This window comes from Lutra lutra, chromosome 13 (assembly GCF_902655055.1).
Source record: "Lutra lutra chromosome 13, mLutLut1.2, whole genome shotgun sequence".
Lineage (NCBI taxonomy): Eukaryota > Metazoa > Chordata > Mammalia > Carnivora > Mustelidae > Lutra > Lutra lutra.
The window spans coordinates 15,864,966-15,887,982 of NC_062290.1; the positions used below are offsets into that span (position 1 = coordinate 15,864,966).

At 40.2% G+C, this 23,017-nt stretch overlaps 1 protein-coding gene across 1 annotated transcript in view; it reads left to right on the plus strand.

Annotated features, from left to right (window-relative positions):
• The first annotated feature begins 499 nt into the window (after nt 1-499).
• The window catches only part of RORB (RAR related orphan receptor B), a 188,368-nt gene continuing 165,850 nt past the window's right edge, over nt 500-23,017 (plus strand). Inside the window, exon 1 of the mRNA XM_047700770.1 lies at nt 500-745. Within this exon, the coding sequence (XP_047556726.1) occupies nt 739-745 (7 nt within the window). The 5' untranslated portion in view covers nt 500-738. The remainder of the gene's footprint in view (nt 746-23,017) is intronic.

Below are 23,017 nucleotides of genomic sequence, written 5' to 3' on the forward strand. Positions count from 1 at the left end.
GCCGGGCGCTGATAGGCGGCGACGCTGACAGGAGGCGGGGCCTGGAAGTCCCGGCCAAACCCGCCCTCGCGTATAAGCCCCTTCTCGGCTCTCTCTCTCCATCTCTCTCCTCTTTCTCTCTCGCTCCCTTCCTCCCTGTAACTGAACAGTGAAAATTCACTGGATCCGCTAACAGGCACAGATGTCATGTGAAAACGCACATGCTCTGCCATCCACACCGCCTTTCTTCCTTTTCTGTTTCCTTTTTTTCCCCCCCTTGCTCCTTCTCCTTCTTCTTTGTAACTAACAAAACCACCACCAACTCCTCCTCCTACTGCTGCTGCCCTTCCTCCTCCTCCTCAGTCCAAGTGATCACAAAAGAAATCTTCTGAGCCGGAGGCGGTGGCATTTTTAAAAAGCAAGCACATTAGAGAGAAAGAAAAAAAAAAAAAAAGCAAAACAAAACCCAGGCACCAGCCAGACAGCACATTTTTTTTTTCGCCCTTCCTGAAAACAAACAACCAAACAACCATCAAAACAGTCATCACCACCATCATCAAAACTGTTAACACAGCGGCGGCGGCGGCGGCGGCAAACGTCACCCTCCGGCCAAGGCGTCCGCCTAAAGGGATGGTTTTCTCGGCGGAGCAGCTCTTTGCCGACCACCTTCTCCACTCGTGCTGAGCAGGATTTTTGGCTCTCCGGGGTTCGGGCTGGGAGCAGCTTCATGACTACGCGGAGCGGGAGAGCGGCCACACCATGCGAGGTAAGCGAGCCCGCGGACTCCGAGGCTCCCCGGGTCCGGCCAACTCCAGCCAGAAGGGGAGATGGGGGAGGGGAGCGCACCCTGCAGAACGGGAAGAAGGTTCTCGGGGCGCAGGTCTGGAGTTCGCGTTCGCAGGTGGGCTACAAATGGCCTGGGCGTAGAAAGTTGTGGGAAGGTGTCGATGCCTCTCGGGAGTTCTGGAGGGACGCAGGAGGGCGCTTTTTGGAGAGAAGAGCGACGCTAGTTGCTTCCTCCCAGTCCCTGAGTTGCGCTGAACCATTTTGGCTTGTCACTCTCGGGTGCGGAAGTGGACGCCGGATGGAGGGAGAGTCGAAGGGGGCTGCCTCGCGACAGAAGCGGCTGGAAGCACCTGGCGCGTCCTGGTGGCCGGCCGGGGTTGGGTGCGCTGGGCGCACGGGCAGGCGGCGGGGCGCGAGCGCGCGGGCACACATACTCCGGGTTACTAGGCCCGCCAGCGTCCCGGCCCGCTATTATGTCCCTTCGTAGGAGTGGTAGGCAGAGGGGCGGTGTCGCGGGACTGGACGCGGATTCTGGGATCGTCCCCTGCGTGGGTCCCTTGCGCCGGCGCTACGCCCTGGCCAGGTCCGCGTGCTAGAGCCCGCGCGGTCCGGGGACGAGCGCCGCCCCGAAAAAGTTGCGCGGAGAAAGTTCCAGAGGATAAGAGAGCTCGCGCTACCCACGGTGGAGAAGGCTCTTTTGTCAAAGCGCCGCTGCGGGAGGCGTGCTGGGTGAGCCCTTGAGCCAAGACCCCCAGCGGCGACAGCAGTGGCAAGTCCCTGGGGCAAGCTGGCAGCTGTGGGGCGGCGCGCCGGGGACATAGGAGAGATACCTCCCCTGGGTACCCCATGGGCTGCTCCAGTGGATGGCCTGCCCGACTTTAGGGAGTCACTTTGGTCCGTCTCTTCCCCTGCAGTGCTGGGACCTTCAGGTTTCCTGAGCGCTGTGCTCCGACCCGCTCTCCCCCACTTTCTGCTTGGCCACAACTTCACTCTTTTCTTGGAGAGCCGGCCGGGTGCCAGCGTGCCATGGGGATATGTGCAAGTCTCTGGGCACCTGCCTCACACCGTTTTTCTTCCTGGCCACTCTATGGCTCTTTGTGGGGCTCTTCTCAACCCTTCGCACGCCCTTCTGGTCCTGGCAACAGAAAGTTGAAGACGGCTAACCCCCGGGCCTCCCTACATCCCTGACCCGGCGACAGGTGGACTAGGCAGGTAGAACTGGGAAGGCAGGGAAGGTGGGGCTGCATCGCCTTCCACCCGGCAGTGTACACCTCCCACACACTCCCTCAACACTTACCTCTCTAGAAGGGCCCCGAGCGGGTGGCGAGCATGCTCTCCCTGCTTCGTACACAGTGAACCCTGGAGCCTGGACGCTAGGGCAGGGATTGGGTTAGCTGGGGCTCTGGGACTTGGCAGGAAAGGGAAGGAGGAGGAGGAACAGAGAGATTGTCCAGGGAAGTGGATGGGAGGGAGATAGCGGAAGATCAGGGACAGGGCCGTCCTAATGGGATGATTGACCCGCGCCCTGGGAGTGGGAGCTCCGGTTTGTGCGAACTAGTTCCAGTTGAATGTACCAGTTGGGGGTTTGGTCACATGCTCCACTGTCCAAATACTCTCAAAACTGTACTTGGGCAATTGACAAGTACAGAACCTTTAAGTGAAAGATGCCCCCGTCTTTGTTTTTCTTTTTCTGCCCCATCTCACCACCATCCCCTCTCCTTTCACTTTCTTCTGCTCTGATCTGGGGCTACCAGATCTCCCTTCCCTTACTTCTCCCCTTCCAACATGCCTCCGTTGGCTGGGTTGTGTTCTGAAGGTCCCAAACCACGCCTCATCTTCGCTCCGACCCAGCACTAGGACCTGCGGGGTAAAAGCCGCTCAGTCTCCCCTTAAACTGAAGAAAACGGAGCAGTGTGGGGCAGGAGTGGGTTGTAGCTTGATCGCGCTGCTCCTGAAGGAGCAGTATGCAAAGGCAGTCCGGGTTCGCCACCGTGCTCGCGTCAGGGACTCTGGCAGCCTGAAGGGTTGAAAGCCAGGCGCTCGCTAGTGCTCACCATTAGAAACCAGTCGAAAACCCGCTTTCCAGAAGGCATCACCCTAGCCAGGCTGCCCAGGGGAGTTTACAGGTCTTAACTTAAGGCGCCTCTCCGGCGGCCCGGGGGCTGCCACTGGAGAAAAAGCAAGCTTACAAAGTGGCAGAGTCCCTTTCTCTGCCTCCCGGGCTCTCCCTTCCTGACCCTTTACTGTTTCTCCTCTGCCTCCGTGCCTAGGCATTTCCTACAGGCTATGCCCACCCGCAACATCAGGGGTTGTTTTTAAGGATAGGCTGAGAAAGGGTCCGGGCTACTCAGACCCCTTGTGGGAGTCAGGGGTTGAACTTGAGTGTGAACTTGAGAAGTGAGAGCGGAAACAAATCAGCTTTCTCTTGTGCCTGGGCTACTAATCAGCCTACATCAGGGGGAGGGGATGGTTTTTGAACTCAGCTTTACAGTGTATCCACTCCGTTTCTCCAATACACCCCCCCAACACACACACACACACACACCATCCATCCCCAGGTGGTCCCCTTCAGTGCCTTGGCCTCGGCTTCACGGTTTGCACTTGGCAGCTATCCTGAATCAGGACGCTTTGTGCGACATAAACTTGGTCCCGGATTAAGTGGTCGCCCTCAGGACCAATCCAGATGACCCACCCTCCATGTCTGTCAGCGCAACCTCTCTCTCCCTCCGCCCCCCACCCCGCCGCCCTGGCAGGTCTACAGTAGTTAAGAGATTTTATCCTCAGGGAAGCTCTGGGGTAAGAAAGGGGTTAAGAGGCTCTGATCTTTGAGGTCATTGTGTGCCCAGTGCTGAACTGATTCGTCCAGAGCTAGAGCTTCGCGGCTTACTCTGGGCTGGCCTGGGGCGAAGGAGGTTGTCTTTGGTGGCGCACAAAGCATTTCACCCTTTGTCTGCTAGAGGGTACCACATGAGTTCTAGTGATGCTACTTCACAGACTGCGTTTTTGAAAAGAATAACTTCTGAAGACGGAAGGAAGGACTTTTAATTGGGTCCATCCATAGGTGAGAAATGAGTGAGCCCAGGTGCAGGTTTCAAGACTTCTTCCTGAGAGGCCTGTCCGCTGTTTATTGCACAAGCGCACGGAAATGGTAGGGGTTTTCAGCCCTGCCTCCGCGGAAAACCCTGCTTCCCAAAACAGGGGCACAGATGTCGTCGCAATCAATAGGTGATCTTGGCTCCTACGGATTAGAAATCTGGTTTTTATGCTTGCTGTAAACAAGGATGGGGCTTGGCTTTTCTAAAGCCCAGTTTTCATCTATTATTTTCAGGTAGTTAATTTTTATTAACTGCTAACTTTAGAAAAGCAGCAGCTTGCTCTCAGGGGTATGGTGGCCCTTTGGAAGTCTGGAGCTCTAAACGTCTTCCTGGCCAGGCCTTTAGATTTCCTAAACGAATTCTCTATCTTAATTTCCCCCACGAATCCCAATTAAATATTTCTAAACAGAATTCCCATTTTAATTCCTTCCACAAATCCCAATTAAATATTTCTAACCAAGATTCCACCTTCCGCAATTAAAAAAAAAAATTGCTGGAAGGACATCTCTGTCAATAGTCCATTAATAATTGTTCATTAAGTAATCCAGTAAGCTGTCTTACTGGATTCCAAGAAAAGTGAAGGTTTAAACATTTTAAAGAAAAACTCTAAAGCTCTGTTTCAAGTATTGTTGGAAAAAAAAATAGTAAGCCAGAAAAATAAAATATTTTCTTAGGTGGTTACAACCTGGGACTCTTTCCTCCCCCCATCCCCATCATCCTGAGTGAATCTACAACAAGTATTATGACACAGGAGTGTTTGACATCCTCAGCTTTTGGGAGATGTCTTAGTGGCACCAAGGCTTTTTACTTTTCTAGATGTTCAGATAATCAGGAGGTGGGAAACCAGGATGGAAATATAAAGGGAGAAATACTAAACAGCAGGCCTCATAAACATGAGGGATACAAGATTAAAACTCCTTTGTTAGGATTCATTTAAAACTTAGAGGTCCTGGATTTTGCTTTAGCTATACTGTTTAGAAAACCCTTGAAGATCATTTCTGGCATCATTATTCAAGTGGTTTATGTGAAGCTTTGCTTTAATGTAAATAACATGTTTATTTTATAATCTTCATCAAATATGAATGCTAACATTTACTCATTTCAGTAACTATTTGTTAAATACTAAACTATTAGCAGCCTTGAAAGTGATTATTCTGGTGTGTATGTAATGCAAATACACTGTATTTCAAATTTAAATGTTATAGAATCATGAAACCTAGTTTTACCACAACAGGGACTTTACAGCACCAAGAAAATATTAAGTTTTAGGGTTGGTCGTCATGAAAATGACATTGGAATTGTGTCATAATACCTACTTTTCCCCTAAAAGTAGCAAATATAGAGTTGACACCAGGATTTTAACGTGATTCAGGTTTTTCTAGGTAAAAAAGACAAGTAAAACTTTCTTTTCAACTATTATATCACATTTTACAAGCTTGTGTCCACCTTTTAGAAATGTCATGTGGCCATTGTAGGTTTTATACTTTTTACTACAATAGTCTGAAAAAATAGAAGTGTGAATCACATTAACTAGATTTTTTCACAGCAATGAATAATATACCTCCAATTTGAAGGACATATTATAGCATCCAGTTAATACAGAGTTTGAAATTATTCTAATAAATTATCAAGTTAAAAAAATTCAACATATGTAGGTGTGCTGGTGTTCTGCAAATTTGTAAATAAAGTAAGGTTCTAAATTGTGAAGAATAGCATCATTGTTGTACTTTGGTGAAATCTAAGCCTGACAGATAATTATATGAGGAAATAGGAGAACTAGTTCCAAAGTTAAAACAATCAAATTCTGGCCAGATTGTTAACAAAGCAAAGGTGATGAGCATGTATGTTATTAATGCAAAACTTATTAGTGATTGAGGTGACTTAGTATGGACATATTTTTTCCTGTCATTCTATTATTGAGAAAAGAATTTCTTAAGACTAAATCATTTTTGTATTTATTCTACAAAGGCATTGAAAGTTTTAAGTTAGATCGCTATTAATTTAATGTAACTGACATTAATGAAACATTTTATTGTGATGTTAAATATACAGAAAAGTAAATGTAGGGAGTGAACACTGTGCTAAATAATTAATATTTATTCTCAATGTAGTTTTACTATTCCATCCATTCTTATCTAAGGGATAGAAATTAAGTAGACAAGTGAAATAAGTCTTTTGTAATGTAATGAATAATGACCTTTGATAAAATGAGCGCTCTACACATAAAGTATTATTCCTGTAATTTTGTAATCATCTTTCAATTACAGCTTCTTGCAAATATTTATCTTACTTTGAATAGAATCTCTGACTTAACAGAATCCCTAGCAGATAATAGCAGTCTTTGGAGGCGTCTGTTGATACACACTGATACACAATATGTATATGTATGTGCCTATAACCACCCACTCAGACAAGAAGAATGAATATTTGAGAGAGAAAATCATTCTTATCTTTGCTTTCACAATCCAGACTTCCAAATTCAAACATATTTAGAAAAACAGACGCAACTTTCCAGAGCATTCAAAAGGAAGAAATGAATACATGTGGTACTTGAGTCGCATAAAAAGAAACTGTTAATAGCATCTATTTATAAATAATCTACACAAAACTCCATTATACTACCTAATGATAATTGGAGAGAAAAGGAATCAAAGAATTCAGGACTGCCAAATAAATAAAATATTCCCTCTCAAATTAAGCTACAGATTCATAGCTAACAAGGCTTATGCCATGAATTGAAGGATGCCTCTTTTGTAGCACAAGACAAAGGGAGCATAGAGGAATAAATATTGATTGAACTAATCATCTGATGAATAGAAATGAGATTTACCAGTGCACCAATATAATAGGCTATGTTAACTAGTTCTTTCATAGCGCATATGCTGCCCTTTCAACCCCTGACCCCATCCATTCATTTCTTAATGAGGGAAACCACAGGTGTTATAACGGCATTTATAGTGAATCAAGCTAAATATAATAACCATGTGGTTAACTAATGGCATTGAGGGGGTGGATTCTTATGAAAAGAAATATTGTGATCATAGTGTCCCAAAATTATTATGCATTGCAAGCCATGTAGAACTTTCAGCTTGCTCTGGTCACCTTTAAAATATATTTCTGTGCCCATCAATATTTCAAGTCCTAGATTTATTTTCCCCTTAACAAGTGCAGTTTTAGTCATGCTTATCTGAGGAGTCAAAAATGGTATTCAGTATATATATTTTACCTACATTGATTAATACTTTGCAGAGTAAGCATTGAAAGCATTTAAAAATAACACTTGGAAGGTATACTGTTTTATACTTAATATAACATGCATTTTTCTTGATTAGTGCTTATTTCTTAAATATTGGAAACAAACTCTAACTTTATAATAATTATTATAATTATGTGATAAGTTTTGTTTTAAAATTAAATTGGGATGTTCTTGGCTTAGGCAGGCTCTTACAAAGGCCGAAACGAACATGTCACCTTTCTTCAAAGCATGAGGCTAAAAACTTGTCCAGAAATGTACCCTTATAAAAGAGCAAAGATAATTTGTTTCGACTTAAGCATGTTCACCTCTACATCATGAATATCTTATTAACTGGCTGGGTATGCTTTGTAAATTACTTTGCTAAAAAGAGTATTTGTTGATGTCATTTTTGTGTGTGATTACCTATATCATGTGGTGCTGGGTTATATTTCTCTAATTCAGAGGAATTACAGACATCAGCAAAGAAAGGGAAAATTAATCTGATTGTTTACTGAATTGTGTTTTTTGTTACTGGTTATCACTTTGTGCTCACGTGAGCCCGATATCCTGGTACCATAAGGTATATGAAAGATTTGGGTTGCTTATAAAGAAAACCACTACATAGAATCTATCTCATAGTAAAGCTTTTTTCCAATGAATATTACAAGTCAATTTAAATTCTATTTTTAACAATTTTCTTATGACTATTCAGTAAAGCACCCTTCATTAAAGACTGTTACATTCATTACCTGAATTTCATTAGAATTATGTTGGGATCATGTGACAACAGCAGATATGCAATATTTTAGTATTTAATCATAAATATGATAGGTATTCTCTGAATTTGGACACAAAAACATCCTTAAAAAGGAAACAGCAAAGGCTTTTTTAAAAGGCCTTGGCATTTATAGTCTTCACTTGGCATGGAATAAATAAGTAGTACTGGCCACAAAACAAAACAAAACAAAAACAGAAAAAAAAAAAAAACAAAAAAAAACCTGATAAAATATTTTATTTTAATCTTATATTTTTTAAATATCACTTTCAAGTACAAATGTCTTTCTTTATTTGGAAAAGACTAAGTTTGATTCTCCCCTATTCTAAAAACTGTCAAACTCATGGATCAACTCATTTCTTGGAGTGCAAAGTAAGAAATACTCTCAAGTATAAGAATAAGATATTCAGTTTCACTTTTCATTTTTAATTATAAAAAGGGTAGGCTCTAAGATTTCATCTTTTACAGACATATATATATACGAATAGAAGTGTATGTGATTGACATTTATTTATTCAGGATTTATTGAGGATCTACTCAAAAGAGTGCATAGAACTGAGCCTTAAGAATGCCCAAGTTGGGGGGGGGGGAAGAATGCCCAAGTTGGAAAACAAGTGATGAGTCAAAGCTATGGTCAAAGCAAGAGCAGAACAGAATGCAGTGGAGACATATTCAGAACAGCTCTCCCAGGGGAAGAGATATTTGTGATGGGTCCCTAAAGATAAGCAGAAGTCCAAATTTGGTTAATTTGTTCATTGTAAGTGAAGTTTATTGAATCATTGTTTGTTGCATTCTCCAGTGTCTTAAGTTGGTACTATGTGAAATTTAGTTGATCAAAGTAGAATTCCTAAAAGAACATATCCTGATGTAGAACAAGTAGTAGTATTGTTTTCATATAAAACTTCTACTGGTAAAATGATTTTCAAGTGACAATTTGACAAAACCTCTAAGGTAATTCTAAATTACAGAAAGAAAATTTTAAATTACAAAAAGAAACCTCTAGGGGCACCTGGGTGGCTCAGTTGGTTAAGCATTTGCCTTTGGCTCACGTCCTGAAATTGGGTCCTGGGATCTAGCCCTGCATTATGCTCCTGCTCAATGGGGAGTCTGCTTCTCCCTCTCCCTCTGCTCCTGCCCCCCACCCCTGCTTGTGCTCTCTGCCCTCTCTCATACAGTCTTTCAAATAAAAAAAATGAAATCTTTAAAAAAGAAAGGAAGGGAAGAAGAAAGGGAGGTAGGTTGGTCTAAGGTAATTTTAAATTACAAAAGGAGTCTCCTTACACTAAAGGAGACAAATATTTTTGTAAGAATATAGCTTGTTGGGGCGCCTGGGTGGCTCAGTGGGTTAAGCTGCTGCCTTCGGCTCAGGTCATGATCTCAGGGTCCTGGGATCGAGTCCCGCATCGGGCTCTCTGCTCAGCGAGAAGCCTGCTTCCCTCTCTCTCTCTCTGCCTTCCTCTCCATCTACTTGTGATCTCTCTCTGTCAAATAAATAAATAAAATCTTTAAAAAAAAAAAAGAATATAGCTTGTTAAAACAACAACAACAACAGAGCACCAGGGAAAGGGAAAAAAAAAAAAAAAAGAGGAAAACACCTTACAGTGTCCTGATACATTTGTTTTTATAAGAGAAATTCTTATTTTTGTCAAATAAGAAAATGGCTGATACAGTCATTTTTTTTTTTTAAACATTTAAGGTTATTCCGGAAAGTAGTAATATCTGCTCTAGAAAGTACCTTAGATTACTGGATATTAGAGAGAATAAAATCTACTGAACAGCAGTATCCAAGGGCCATAGTGATATTCCTCAAATTCTTCCATTCCAAGAACTTGGATATAAGATTGAACTCTGAAAATTAAACAATAAAATCAACACATAATGGTCTTGCTCACTTTTGAGCTTTTCTTTCTCTTAAGCATATTTAGAGGGAAAATTCCTGGCCTCCTAAGTAGTAAGAAAAATGTGTGTATGAATCAACGATTGGCTGTGCCCTGCCCAGCACTATCTGCCCAGGTTAATCACTAATCAGACTGAGACATGTATCCCCAGCGGTTTGCCATCACCCTCTTCATTTTGAATTGATAATTTGGCATTCTGGTCTTATACATTAGCTCTTGTGGACTTACTTCACTTGAATTCTCATACAAAGATCTAATCCATTCTGAAACTCTGGTGAGATCAAGTTTCTGAGCCTACAAAGTTGAAAACTAGACCCTGGGTTGGGGGAAATTCACAAAGTGAATTTCACCATTTGAGACTTCCAGGCAGCCAAATTGCCCCTCTTGGTCCTAACCCTCCACATTAGCATAAGTTTTCAGTCTTGAGTAATAGATGTATTTCTTAAAATGCTGCTTATTAATTGAAATTTATTAGACAGAGAATAGTACTCTTCCAATGATAATATAATGGCTATGGTACTTGATCTTTGTATTTCTTGGGCCTGGAAGAATTCAAGAAAGGGCTTAATGACCCCATTTTTGGAGCTTTTCTAAAAAGGTTGGAAGAGAGAGCACACAAAGACCCCTCTAAGTTTAGAAGCTTTGATTGAAGAGTTATTTAATAAGGCACCTGTTTTTCTGGACACCCCCTCCCTCACCTCTCTACTGCACTGTGAGGTGCTGCTATGCGGTAGGACAATGGACATGTAGGTCCACTTCATGATATGCGAGGGCCAGTGTGCTTTTCTAGGTGGTGAATGTAGACTGAATCTTTGTGGAATGCAGTGGTTTTACTTGAAGTGACATATGTAATATGAGTCTAGATTTTCAATCTGGCTGTTACGGAAATATGCCTAGTACTTAGTAAACATTAAACCACTATTTTGATCTTTCCATTAAAAAGACTATTTAAAGACCATCTTGTTAAATAGGATCAGAATGTGTTGTTGCCTGTAATTAATTCTGAGACTAGGAAATTCAGACAGTAGTACTATTTTTATTTGCCTAAACAGTGTAATAAAAATAATTGTAACTAGTTATTTATTGAGCTGCATTCGAAAAACATTTAATTTCAGCTGCCCAAGGCATGGATCATAAAAGTACTTCACATGCGTTTCAGAATACTGCATTAGCAATGAATTAGACCCCTATTCTAAATTTCCCAAGTAAAAATTTCAGTGTATTGCTTGAGCTACAGTGAACAAGCAAGTCATATGTTACCATCCAGCAGCTGCAGGCTTCCAAATCCCAGAATCAAACAATAACACACAACTTGAAACAACTTAGACATGTTGAATTGCTAATGAATAATTGGCTATCATTTTTATTGTCAGGTCAAATAATAAAATTATTACACAGAGTATTTCCTATTAACTTGTACATAAGTTGTGCCTGGCACATAGCAAAGGAATTAAACACTTCTCTTAAAAAAAAAAAGAAAAAAGAAGAAGAAGAAGAAGAAACCTTGTTCCAAATTTCCACAGTTATTGAATATGAGCAAATGCCACACAGTCTGCTTAAATAGAGGAACATTTGTTCAGGAAAAACACATCGTATCATTAAGGTGCAGTGCTTCTTGGCAGTAATCTGTTTTTTTACAAAATAGTTTAGATAAATTCATTTTGAAATTTTTAGGATCCTAACCTATTTGTCAATTTGCTCTAAAATTAAGTTTAGAACAAACAGTCTAGTATTCCTTTTTTTTTTTTTTCTTTTAAATGCTGACTACCTTTCAAAAGGGATAATTCTAAGCACTTCCACCCTTGCACATATATTTTCATTCTTGAGATTAGGGAAAAAAAAAAAAAAAAAGCTAAGTACCAAAGGAACAAAGGAAAGGAGTCTTTCCAAAGACAGCTCAAAAATAAGCATGCTAATAAGCATGCTAATAAGGTAGCATTAACACCTTTCCAGTTGTGCTTTTGTTTTATTTTGTTTTGTTTACTAATATTACTGAAGGTCAGTTCTGGCTGCCACCCATGTCAGAATTAGTTAGAATTTATTTTATTTGTTGTAGAAAGTGTTCTTTTGTAATGAAGTAAGTTGATTCTGAATTTCTTTCAACTGCAATTTCATTAAAGACTTTCGAAAGGTTATCTACCATGGTTTTCATGAGTGTTGTTTCAGGTCAAACAAAGACTTTCTTTTATCATAGTACAATGACCAAAAAAAGTAAAAGAAAACACATGACAAAGTTGTAGCTGACCCCTAACAGTGGATTGTTGCTTAAATGTGATTCAACAAATCTTGATTACTGAATACTTCCAATATAAAATAGGCGATGTCCTCTAAGATGACAGATACAAGAAAAGTGGTCTTTCTAATAAAATTCCTTAAGAGTTCCCTAGATAATTTTTGTTTCATTTGAATTTCTCAGATCTCCAGTGTTGATTACATCCTTTTTTCCTAAATGAGAAAAATAGATGACTTGGCCATAATTATTTGTTAAAGAGTTTGAGACAAGAACTTGACTTCAATTGAGGGCTTCTGACTTTGAGTCCAGTTCTATTTTTGTTACTCTGTGTTTTCTTTTTTAGGCTTTACTTTTTTTTTTTTTCTTCTTTTTGCCACGGCTGCACCTATCGCAGACATAGTTACACAACAGACTAATCAATTACCGAATTATACTCATAGGTGCAAATACACCCCCACTACCATTTGACCAGCATTGGCCCTCAAGATAAAACTCTTTACAAAAGCTCTCATGAGTGTTTTGGCCATATAAATAATAGCTAAGAGTAAAGCAAAATTGTTTTTCACTCAATCCGAAGATCCCCTTGGGCAAACAATGCTTCTCCACTGTTTTTACTTGGAAAATAATGATAATGACATTTACCGATTCTTAGGAAAAATTAATTTAAGTATTATGGACATATCTACAGATTCTGAATAGACACTATCCAGTAAAAAAATCATAACACATTCAAAATATATAGAGCAAAATTTTCTCAAAGTTTCTAAAATTTAATTTCATAAACCCAAATACCTATTTTATGACGATTTCCTATTTTGAGTAGAACTGTATATTTACAGCCTTTACTCCATTAAGATCCTGACCTTATCTGCATCTTCTTCAAAGGAGGAAACAATTTTACCAGAAGTAGTGATAAAAACTACTAGGCCAGGGGCGCCTGGGTGGCTCAGTGGGTTAAGCCTCTGCCTTCAGCTCGGGTCATGATTTCAGGGTCCTGGGATCGAGCCCCGCATCGGGCTCTCTGCTCAGCCTTCTTTCCCCCTGCCTCTCTCTGCCTGCCTCTCTGCCTACTTGTGATCTCTCTCTCTGTCAAATAAATAAATAAAATCTTTAAAAAAAAAAAAAAAAACTACTAGGCCAAAAATGATCCTGGAAAATATCCCAAACCCAGACCATGAGGTCAATAGAATTTTAAAGTTTGCCAAACCCAACTTTGTGATCATGAAGTTATTGGCAGGAGGACACAAAAAGGAATCTAAGTTTCCTCCTGAATTTGATTTCTCTGCTCACAAATACTTTGCTGTTGTCAAACCTGTTTGAGAGACACTGAAAGGGAGACATCAAGGGGCAGAATCTACTTTCAGATTCTAAGGGGATCCATCTGTCAGTCTCAGCACATAATGTGAAATGAAATGGATTTCTTGGATAACAGCCTATTATAAGAAATACTTTTAATTTGACAGCCTTATACGACGTGAATGAAAACTGCTGTTTTAAAGTGGTTTGTTATGTTCCATGGATGAAACTGGGCTTCCTGAATGCAATGATGAACACTCTATGGTTTTATTATAGATTTAATCATAAATCATTTTTTTATGAATGAGTGAAAATAGTGTTTGTAAAGGTTAGTACATTTCTTGACAAAACAATTAAATATTAAATCCCTCTTCATTCAGTAACCAACATGCACTTACGTTACAGTTTATAATGTTAAGCTACCCATTTGTCCCTCAGCTTGTCGATTTTCTCTTTCGATGTTTATGTTTGTCAAAAGGAGAGTTATCTATATTCGGCCATGAGCATTTCAAGCAAAGGAATGGGTTGAATAGCCAAACGGACCACTATTTACCCACCTGAGTTTAATTAATTTTGTGATTGACCTGGATTGAAAGTCTGGTCAGCACATTATTTGTATCAAAGGCCCATTATCATGCTGTCCAATAATACGTCTTGTACAAGCATAACATATTTTCTTAAGGAAAGAAACTTGACAACCTAAGAAGGAGCCTGTTTTATTGTGCCCAGACATATAAAGAAAAAAAAAATAAGTTAGGCATTAATTCTAAATAATTATAGAGTTCTGCTCTGCCTTAACAATACTGCAATGTATTGTGTTTTGCATTTTGGCTGAAACATAATATTCCTTACATCAAGCTACCATTTATATGGTTAATTTTCATGCTTTCAAGGGAAATCCGTTTATATTTCTTTAAAAACACAAGTATTAGTTCACCGCCATTGATTTTCCAGTCCTCTTCAGTAAGCTATGCCATAACACATAGCTCGAAACACTGTCCTATCCTGTTGTTTATTCTCCAGGACTCGAATTGATCTTATTATATAATGGTCCTGACTCCCACACTAGACTAAATCTGACTGCAGATACTATTAGCAGGAAAATGGACTGCACCACAGTTCTCATTGCGTTGTCTTGATCTTATATTTTGTACCTAATGTGCTTAATAATATATTGGGAAAAAGTGTAGGCTTATCTCAGGTGATTCTCTGTTTTACCACATGTAGAATACCTGCTTTGCTTACTCTTTTAGAAATAGGGACCCATTTCATCATGCTTATTAATTCTGTCATTCTTTGTATGGTAGCTGCTCGTAAGGAAAATTCTGAAAACATTACAAAAAGGAACTATGTAAACCTGAGAGGAGCTGACAGATTCAGGGTCATCTCTTTACAAATGTAATAGCAGGTAAAATGTATGATAATTTCCAGCCCGGGTTGAGCGCTCTGTAGTTCTCAGTCATCCACCCAGCATTCGCACGAGACGTGCAGGACAAGGACAAGTGGGAACATGCCTTGGGGAGCTGGCCCAGAGGAAACCCCCAAACATGAACAGAGCCGTTCTTAACACTTTAAGAACAGGATTTCAGTGCTTTCAAAGATTGTCCCCAGTCAAAAACATAAACTCCCATAACAGAGGAAATGTGAATGCCTAATAAACATTTGGTGAGAAGGAGAGCAGCCCTCACTCCTTAAAGAATTGCAACAACATGAGGGCACCTGGGTGGCTCAGTGGGTTAAGCCAACTCCTGATTTTGGCTCAGGTCACGATCCTAAGGTTGTGAGATTAAGCCCCACGTTGGGCTCCATACTGGAGTGTGGAACATACTTAAGATTCTCTCTCTCTCTCTCCTCCCCGCCGCCCGCCCCGGCCCCTCTCCCCCCTCCCTTCCTCTAAAGAGTGAGTGAATATTGCCCTTTTTGTCTCTGAAGGCTCATATTAATTTTAGACATACATTATTTCAAATATTATAGGAAAGATTAGGATGCTCATATAGAAACATTAATCGACTTGCCTTCATTTTTACCTCCACTAAATTAGTCCATATGTATTTCCTGATAATACTGTGGGGTTTTACAATTCCTGCAGAAGTTAAAAAAGAACACTAACACAGACATACTCAAGTCTCAAAATATAAGCAGCTAGAGGTTGTAGGAAATTTGTAAATATTCATATGCTCTGTGGTAGATAAGGGGTCCCGATTTGCCCTTGAATCTATTGGAGACTCATTGGTACCCAGTAGGACAGGATTCCAGTATCCTGTCCTGTTCACTGCCGATGTAGTCTTTGTTCATGGGTACTTAAACTTCTGGGGCCGTGGTTCAAAACAGACGGTGGTTTCGCCTCCCAGGAGATATGTCTGGAGATTGCCACAACTGGGGACATGCTGCTGGCATACAGTCAATAAAGGTCAGGAATGTCAATAAACATTCTACAATGTACAGGATAGCTCCCAAAACAAAGAATTATTCTATCACAAATGTCCATAACTTTGAGATCGAGAAACCCTGCCTTAGGAGTACATGAAGGCTTTCTAAAAAGCCTGGCTTTCCAAGTCAGTTTTCATATGTATTCTCTGAGAAAGCTGACTCCTCTCTCCCACTTCCCCTTACGCAATAACCCCGCGTCCACTCCACAAGAGACCAAACTCTCATTCATTTCAGATCATGTTGTGTGTTATCTGTGGGTCCCAAGATGGAAAAATTGCCATTGCCCTAAAACAAAGAGACGATTTGAAGTGTTGATTTGGATGCTGAGAAAGTGAAATGATTCTAATGAAGGGGCAAAACATCCTTTTACAAGTCAGGTAGTTTCCGTTTCTTTACTTTCAACAAAATTGGAGGACAATCTAACCAAATTATCAATTATTTTAAATCATTAAAAATAGTTTTTGATGATAGAACACTGTGTGATTTTAAGGTATATGTTTCAGAAGGAGTTTAAAGAAGTGAACTAAATTGCTAGGGCAAAATTAGTTTCACTTCTATCTACATATTTATGTGGATACATTTTTCAACACTTACCACATTTCTAAAAACAAAAATGGGAAGGGAAGTGACGCTAAGCCCTATTATATCCTAGTAGTAAGTAATAGACAAGCATAGATACCAGAATTAAGTGGAAAGGAAAAAAAGAGATGAATTTCCTTTAAATATTTATTTTTATGTTTAATAAATATAAAATTTGCTATGTCTTTGTGTAATTTGTATCCATTGTGTCATAGTGATAACAGTAGCAATAAATCAATCCAGAGGAAATGTTACCACTCAGAACCCATGTCCAAGACAGGGACATTTTGTTGGGGGAGGGAAGCTAAATTTAAGTATATAAACATATTTTTCTTTCTGGGAAGTATAACCCGGTGATTTAAAAAGCCTTTCAAACATGAAAATGTCGGCATTAGAATAAAATTCTGGAAGGGGGAGGTGAAATGGAAGTACAAATTTAGGGAGGAAAATATACGTTATAAAATTCCTGTTAGAGAAGCGTTATTTATCCATTTTCTTTTCTAATGTATGATATAGATACCAAAACATTTTGAGATTACAATGTCATTAATATATTTAAGGAGAAATTCATAATTTTTACTTAAATATGCCTCAGAAATTACATCCTTTGCAGTTGTGTAGTGTGAACTGTACAGTGTGTTTTTACAAAAGTTCTAGTAGAAGGGAATACACCAGGACCCATGATGATCCACCATGTTTTTTCAGGTCAGTGTTAACCTGATACCCTAATTGCTTAGGAACTACATTAGATTGAGTACCTAGGCAATAACTGTCTCAAACTTGAAGAAGAACCAAGAATGAAACACTGGTCTCTATTAACTTTTCATAGATAAGGGGACACAGTCATTTCTGAGAGGTTTTGGACAATAACCAACTGTTTGGTTTCTAAAGTACCAGTTCCGTGTAGAAGTTCTAGATGACCTGGACGCCTGGGTGGCTCAGGCGGTTAAACGTCTGCCTCCTTGCTCAGTGAGGAGCCTGCTTCTCCCTCTGCCTGTCACTCCCCCTGCTTGTCCGTGCGCGCGCTCGCTCTCTCTCTCTCTCTCTCTCTCTCGTTCTCTCTGACCAAAGACAGAAGGAAGGAAAGGAGGGAGGAAGGGCGGAGTTCTAGATGACCACCACCCTCAGAATCAGCAACCCTGAGACAGAAACAATATATCCTTCTCAAAATACGGCACTTCAGTACATTCCACCAGACCAGGAGCCACTAAACTTTTTCTATAAAATCCCCACTACTTAATATTTCAGATTTTATGGCCCATGTGTTCTCTGCTGCAACTGCTCAACTTTGACATTGTAACATGAAAGAAGCCAGAGTCCATATGTAAATGAATGATAATGGTATGTTCCAATAAAACTTTATTTACAAAAATAGGTGTCAGGCTAGATTTGGGTGGGCAATAGTTTGCTAACCGCAACTTGTACTGTCAAGTCCCTGAGGAAAGGATCCACGTTTTCTTGAACTGTGTATTCCCATCACCCAGCACAAATCCTGACATCCAATAAATGTTGAATAAATGAAAATATTCAAGCATTGGGAGTATCATACTATATTAAAAATGTGCTGAAATACAATGCACTATAGAAGAGAATAAGAAGGGGTGCCTGGGTGGCTTGGTCAGTTAAGTGTATGCCTTCAGCTCAGGTCATGATCCCAGGGTCCTGGTTTTGAGCCCTGCATCAGTTTCCTGCTCACTGGGTACCTGCTTCACCCTCTCCTGCTCCCTCTGCTCATGGTTTCTCTCTCTGTCAAATAAATAAATAGAATTTTTTTTTTTTTTCAAAAAGAGGACAATACGAAAAGAATAGTAAACCTCCTAGAGTTTAGATATTAGCCATGGAGACCTATTTCTAAGAAGTGCAAGGCAGCTTGACCACCATTAATAGAAAGAGTCTGCAGTATATTATTTATACACATTCCCATATCGAGTGATTAATTAATATTCAAGTATAACTTCTTACATGTTTATCCTCTCTATATTTTGAGCCACTTGAGGTCACAAAACTTGGAATCTCCAACTCCAAATACTTTCCCTTCTTCATGCATAATAGGTAACCGAAACTTCAAATTAATTATGGATAAGCAAAGATAACTCAAATATTGACCAGTTAGCTAACCGATGAACAAATATTTGACATATCTAGTAGGTTCTAAACATTATGTAGTTGTTGGAAAATATCCAATGAATAAAATGTGTTTATTAAAAAAATAAGTATCTTACAGCACTTATAATGTATCGTGTTCAGTTCTAATTCCCAACAAATTTAACTCAGTGAGTCCTCACAACAAAATGATAAAATAGTGTCCATTATTAGGTCCATTTGATAGGTAAAAGAACGGAGATACAGAAGGTAGAGTAGCGCATCCAAAGTCACACATCTAGCAAAGGGCAGTAGTGGGATTCAGGCCCAGGCAGGCTACTGCCTGAGTCTGTGTTCTTAGTCAATGCAAAATGCTGTCGCCTTTCACGAGAAGTGACCCCCTGGGGTCCCAAAAGGACAGATGTGAGATGTAACTAGGAGCACAACACATTGCCAAAGCGTTCTTTAACAGGTGAGGCTAGATGAGTTCAAATGAGTTCAGGGAGAGGCTAGATGAGTTCCTTAGCAGGTAAAGGCTATTGAGAAAGTCCGTGTTACAGTGATTAGGATGAGTTTTACGGGTAGTCACTTGAACTAAACCTTCAGATTATGTAGAATTATATTAGCAAGGAATCACAGAGGAACTTCTCAGGCAGAAGGACAGAATAGACAAAAGTTTGGGGGCAGAATTATAAGACAGAAATTGTATGTGTGTACACCACATCACATGAATCAAAGTGTAAGAAAAGAAACTAACATTTACTCAATCCTGACTATGTGTCAGCTACTACAGTAGGTCCTTGACCCCTTAGGGGGCTAGTTACAATTTCAGGCATTAAAGTGAGACAGTCAGAGTCCAGTGCAGCCTCTGTATATACTGTGTGGCCTTGGACAAATTACTTAACTTTTCTGGTCCTCAGTTTCTTTTGTAAAATGAAGATAAACAATAGTTGCATGGCAGGGTAAATTACATGAGATAATGTTATGAAGTGCTCAGCACAGCGCCTTCCTCGTCAGTCCCCGTAAATTTTTGTCACTAAAAGATGTAAAGTACTGTTACGTCCATATTGCAGATGAGAAAGCTGAGGCTCGGAGAGACTCAGACCCACATCTATAACAGATGCATCGTTTTCCCAGGGAGTTCTCACTGGGAAGTAGAAATTTGGTCAGACTCAGTTCTTAGGTAAGAACTGAGAGCCACTGGAGTTCCCAATTAAGACGTTTGTTGTCCCAAGATGAACTGAGGTTGGGGGCCTCGCGTTGGAACTTTTAAAAAACTGAAATATATGACTGCTGACTGCTTTGGCATTTAAAATTTGCCTCTTGACAATTTAGGGGTCACAAGATAAAAGAGGGGGAGGTCTGGAGGCACGGTGTGGCTTATGCCCATGTCACCAGGTTTAGCCGCCATGTCAGTTGCTCCCCTTAAAACTTCTCCTAGTAAGTGTCCTCACTCTCGCCTAACGGGTCCTAATGTACCTAGTGAACTTGATGTCAAAACATTGACTGAGTAATAACACTGTTTCCAATTATAGAGAAGAAATTTAAGATTGTTATGATGGCCTGGTGCTTTTTCCCCCTAATACTTACATACATGTGTTTAGCACAATCAGTTGAAAAATCTTATAGACAACATTTATCAGATACAAATTGCAATATTTCCCTATACACCATCTTGCTAAATATTATATCCATCATGGGTTTTTTCCCCCCGGTAGCTAAGAAGGATTGATCTGTTCCTTTGGAGGGCTGAAGGAACTTGCCACTTTTAAAACAGGAGCTACTCAGTATTTTATTTTATCACAACCTATAAAGATCCCACAGAGGATCTAAAATAGTTTAATTTTTCCTCTTTTTCCGCTAAAAATTAGGCTTTCCATTAGGAAAAACTCCCCCAAAATTTCATATGAATCTACTTTTAAATAAACACCTACAAAATGCATGTGAAATTTTTTTAAAAAATCAAATTCTCCATCATTTCATCTTAAACAAGTGCTTGTATTCATCATTTCATTTTTAAGATTCTCCATCAGGATTGTGATAATTTCGGTGGTGTTTTCTGCCGTAACGGAAGGTACTGTCATCGGGAGATCTAAATTGTGAGACTTATGTAACTTGCACTATACTCAGCCCAGCATCTTATGGTCTAATTAAATACAAACCGAGTCACTTGGCAGAAAAGTACAGTGCTGTGGTGCAGATATTAGCACCTTGTTAGCAGTCCAAAACCTGCTTTCTCAGGCAGAACCTATTTCTGAATGCAAAGTTTTATTTAGATAAGAGCCGTAATGTTTGAAAGGCATTTGATGAACATTTTTGAATCCAGGAAAAAAAAAAATATATGTATATATATATACATATATATTTTCTTATTGGACATTTCTAACTAAAAAAAAAGCTAACCTGGTATTCTTAAAAAGAGTGAACATTTTCAAAAACCATTATTTTACTCTTTAGGGTTCAATTCCCCCCAAAAAGGTAAAGAAATTTACTTTTTAAATGCCACTACATTTTACTACTGATCGTGTGAAATAATGTTACATAAATATCATTGTGGTATAAGGTCCAAGTTCCCCTGTCATGAGTCTGTATTTCTTCATCATCACATTTAATTCTTATTGATCACTTATGATGTTCTTGACATTTTTGTGAGCATTTTATATTAATTACTTCAGTTGATCATCAGAATAGATCCTTGAAATTAGTAGTTTGGGGTTTTTTTGTTTTTTGTTTTTTGTTTTATCCTAGTTATACAGTTGAGGTAAATGGAACACAGAGAAGTTAAGTAACTTGTCCACGGTCGCCCAGATGGCACCTGGAGGAGCTGGGATTCAAATCTAGGATTATAACAGCTGTGCTCTCCCCTCTCCCATCACTCACTCAGAGAATGCTGCAAGCTGATATCCTACTGTTAGTCTGTCTTGTCTGTCTCAGAGGTGCTCACCAGGTTGCCTTGACCTTCAGATGCCTGCCTGACACTAGCCAGGCCAGAGCTAGGTGTGCGGTCTGGGGAAAAACGCTCTGGTTCGTCCTTCTCTTTGTGTCACAACCAGTGTTAAAATGCCCTTTCTCATCGCCACTAGTTGAACAACTGGGATGAGAAGATGATCATTCGAAGTCACTTGAAAGCATATCTTTCTATGATAGACAGTCATTTAAAAAAACCGCCACCGTACACTGTGCTTGGCTCTGAGCCACTTGTCTTGATTCGAGAATGTGTGGCTCATACCCAAGAGCAAGGAGAATCCAACCCAAGGATAATTTTCTGTCTTACCAAATACAGACTGTCTTCTGAGGACCTCATGGAAGGAGTTCTCGAATTTAAATCGAGAGGCATTTTGCTACCCTTAATTGACTGTGTATACTAGGAAAGTCACCCCTTCGGCTGAGGTCCTCATCTCTAAATAAGATTGTCTCCAGGGTACCTCCAACTTTCAAGCCCATGGATTCATGCCTTTAAAGCTTATGCTTTGTTACCAGTATTGCTTTTCTTGTTTTGGTTATAGAGGGATCAGAAGTTTTTATAGATTAGGTAACCTGCCTAAAACCAAACAGGTGTAAGGTGCACACACTGGGATTCTACCTCAGGACCATGTGATTCCAGAATCCTGCCCTGGAATGTCCTTGGTAATTCGAAAATTGAATAGATCTGTCCCTGACACTGTGCCTGGTCTCCCACTTTATTAGAATTTTAGTGTATTTCTACACAGTCCCATGTCTTAAAACAAACACACCAGTAACACTATATTCATTAGAACTATATGGTGAGGGTCACAGATATCACAAGAACAGTCTAATTGCTTCTGAATTCTATTATAAGGTATATACCACTGAGAAATTCAGCCTCCATATCACTTACACCCTGGTAAATGAGTTTACCAAATCCTCTCCCAAGAATGCATTTTCATAGGGTGTACAAAGAGACCTGGAGGGCCTGCCTGTAAACTTGAAAGCTCCTTCCATCCTCTCCAGACAGCGTTGAGATGGGGCAAGCACAGAAAGGTTGTGATTTAAGATAAATATCCTACCTATTGCACAATTTTGCTGAGGGCTAGTTGGAGAGCGTATGCGCCTGCGCACTCGCCACAAGTATTTAGAGAAGTCAGGGTGGGTAGCTTGTGTGGGAGATAAGGGAATTCAATGAAGGGAGATACTTTAGCCTTTCCTTCAAGTACATCTCCCTCCTGAGTACATTTACTTCCATCACAATGGACTAGAAGAGATCCTTGCTTAGTGGTGCAGAACCCTTGAGACCTAATTTAGCTTTTATAGGAAATTCAAAAAGAGAGAGACGGCACAAGAGCAAGAGAACAGAACAAAGATATGAGTTTGTACAGGGAATATTGATACTTCTGGACTGCCTCCGTAACTCTTTTAAAGGAAATTTTCTAAGTAAATGCTGACTTAGACTTTTTTGTTAGTGGAAGGCCTGAGCTCCTCCCGCCGGAACAATGCACTGCCCAAGTCATCCTTACAATTCCCGACAGTCTGTCGTCTCAGAAGTTCGGGTTCATTGGTTTTTGTGCTGTGAAGGTCAGCAAACATTTTGGAAAAATAAATTTCCCCTTTTAATTTCTTAAATGTGTCCTCACACGGATGCCCAGAAATAGGAAAGTTACATAAATGCAA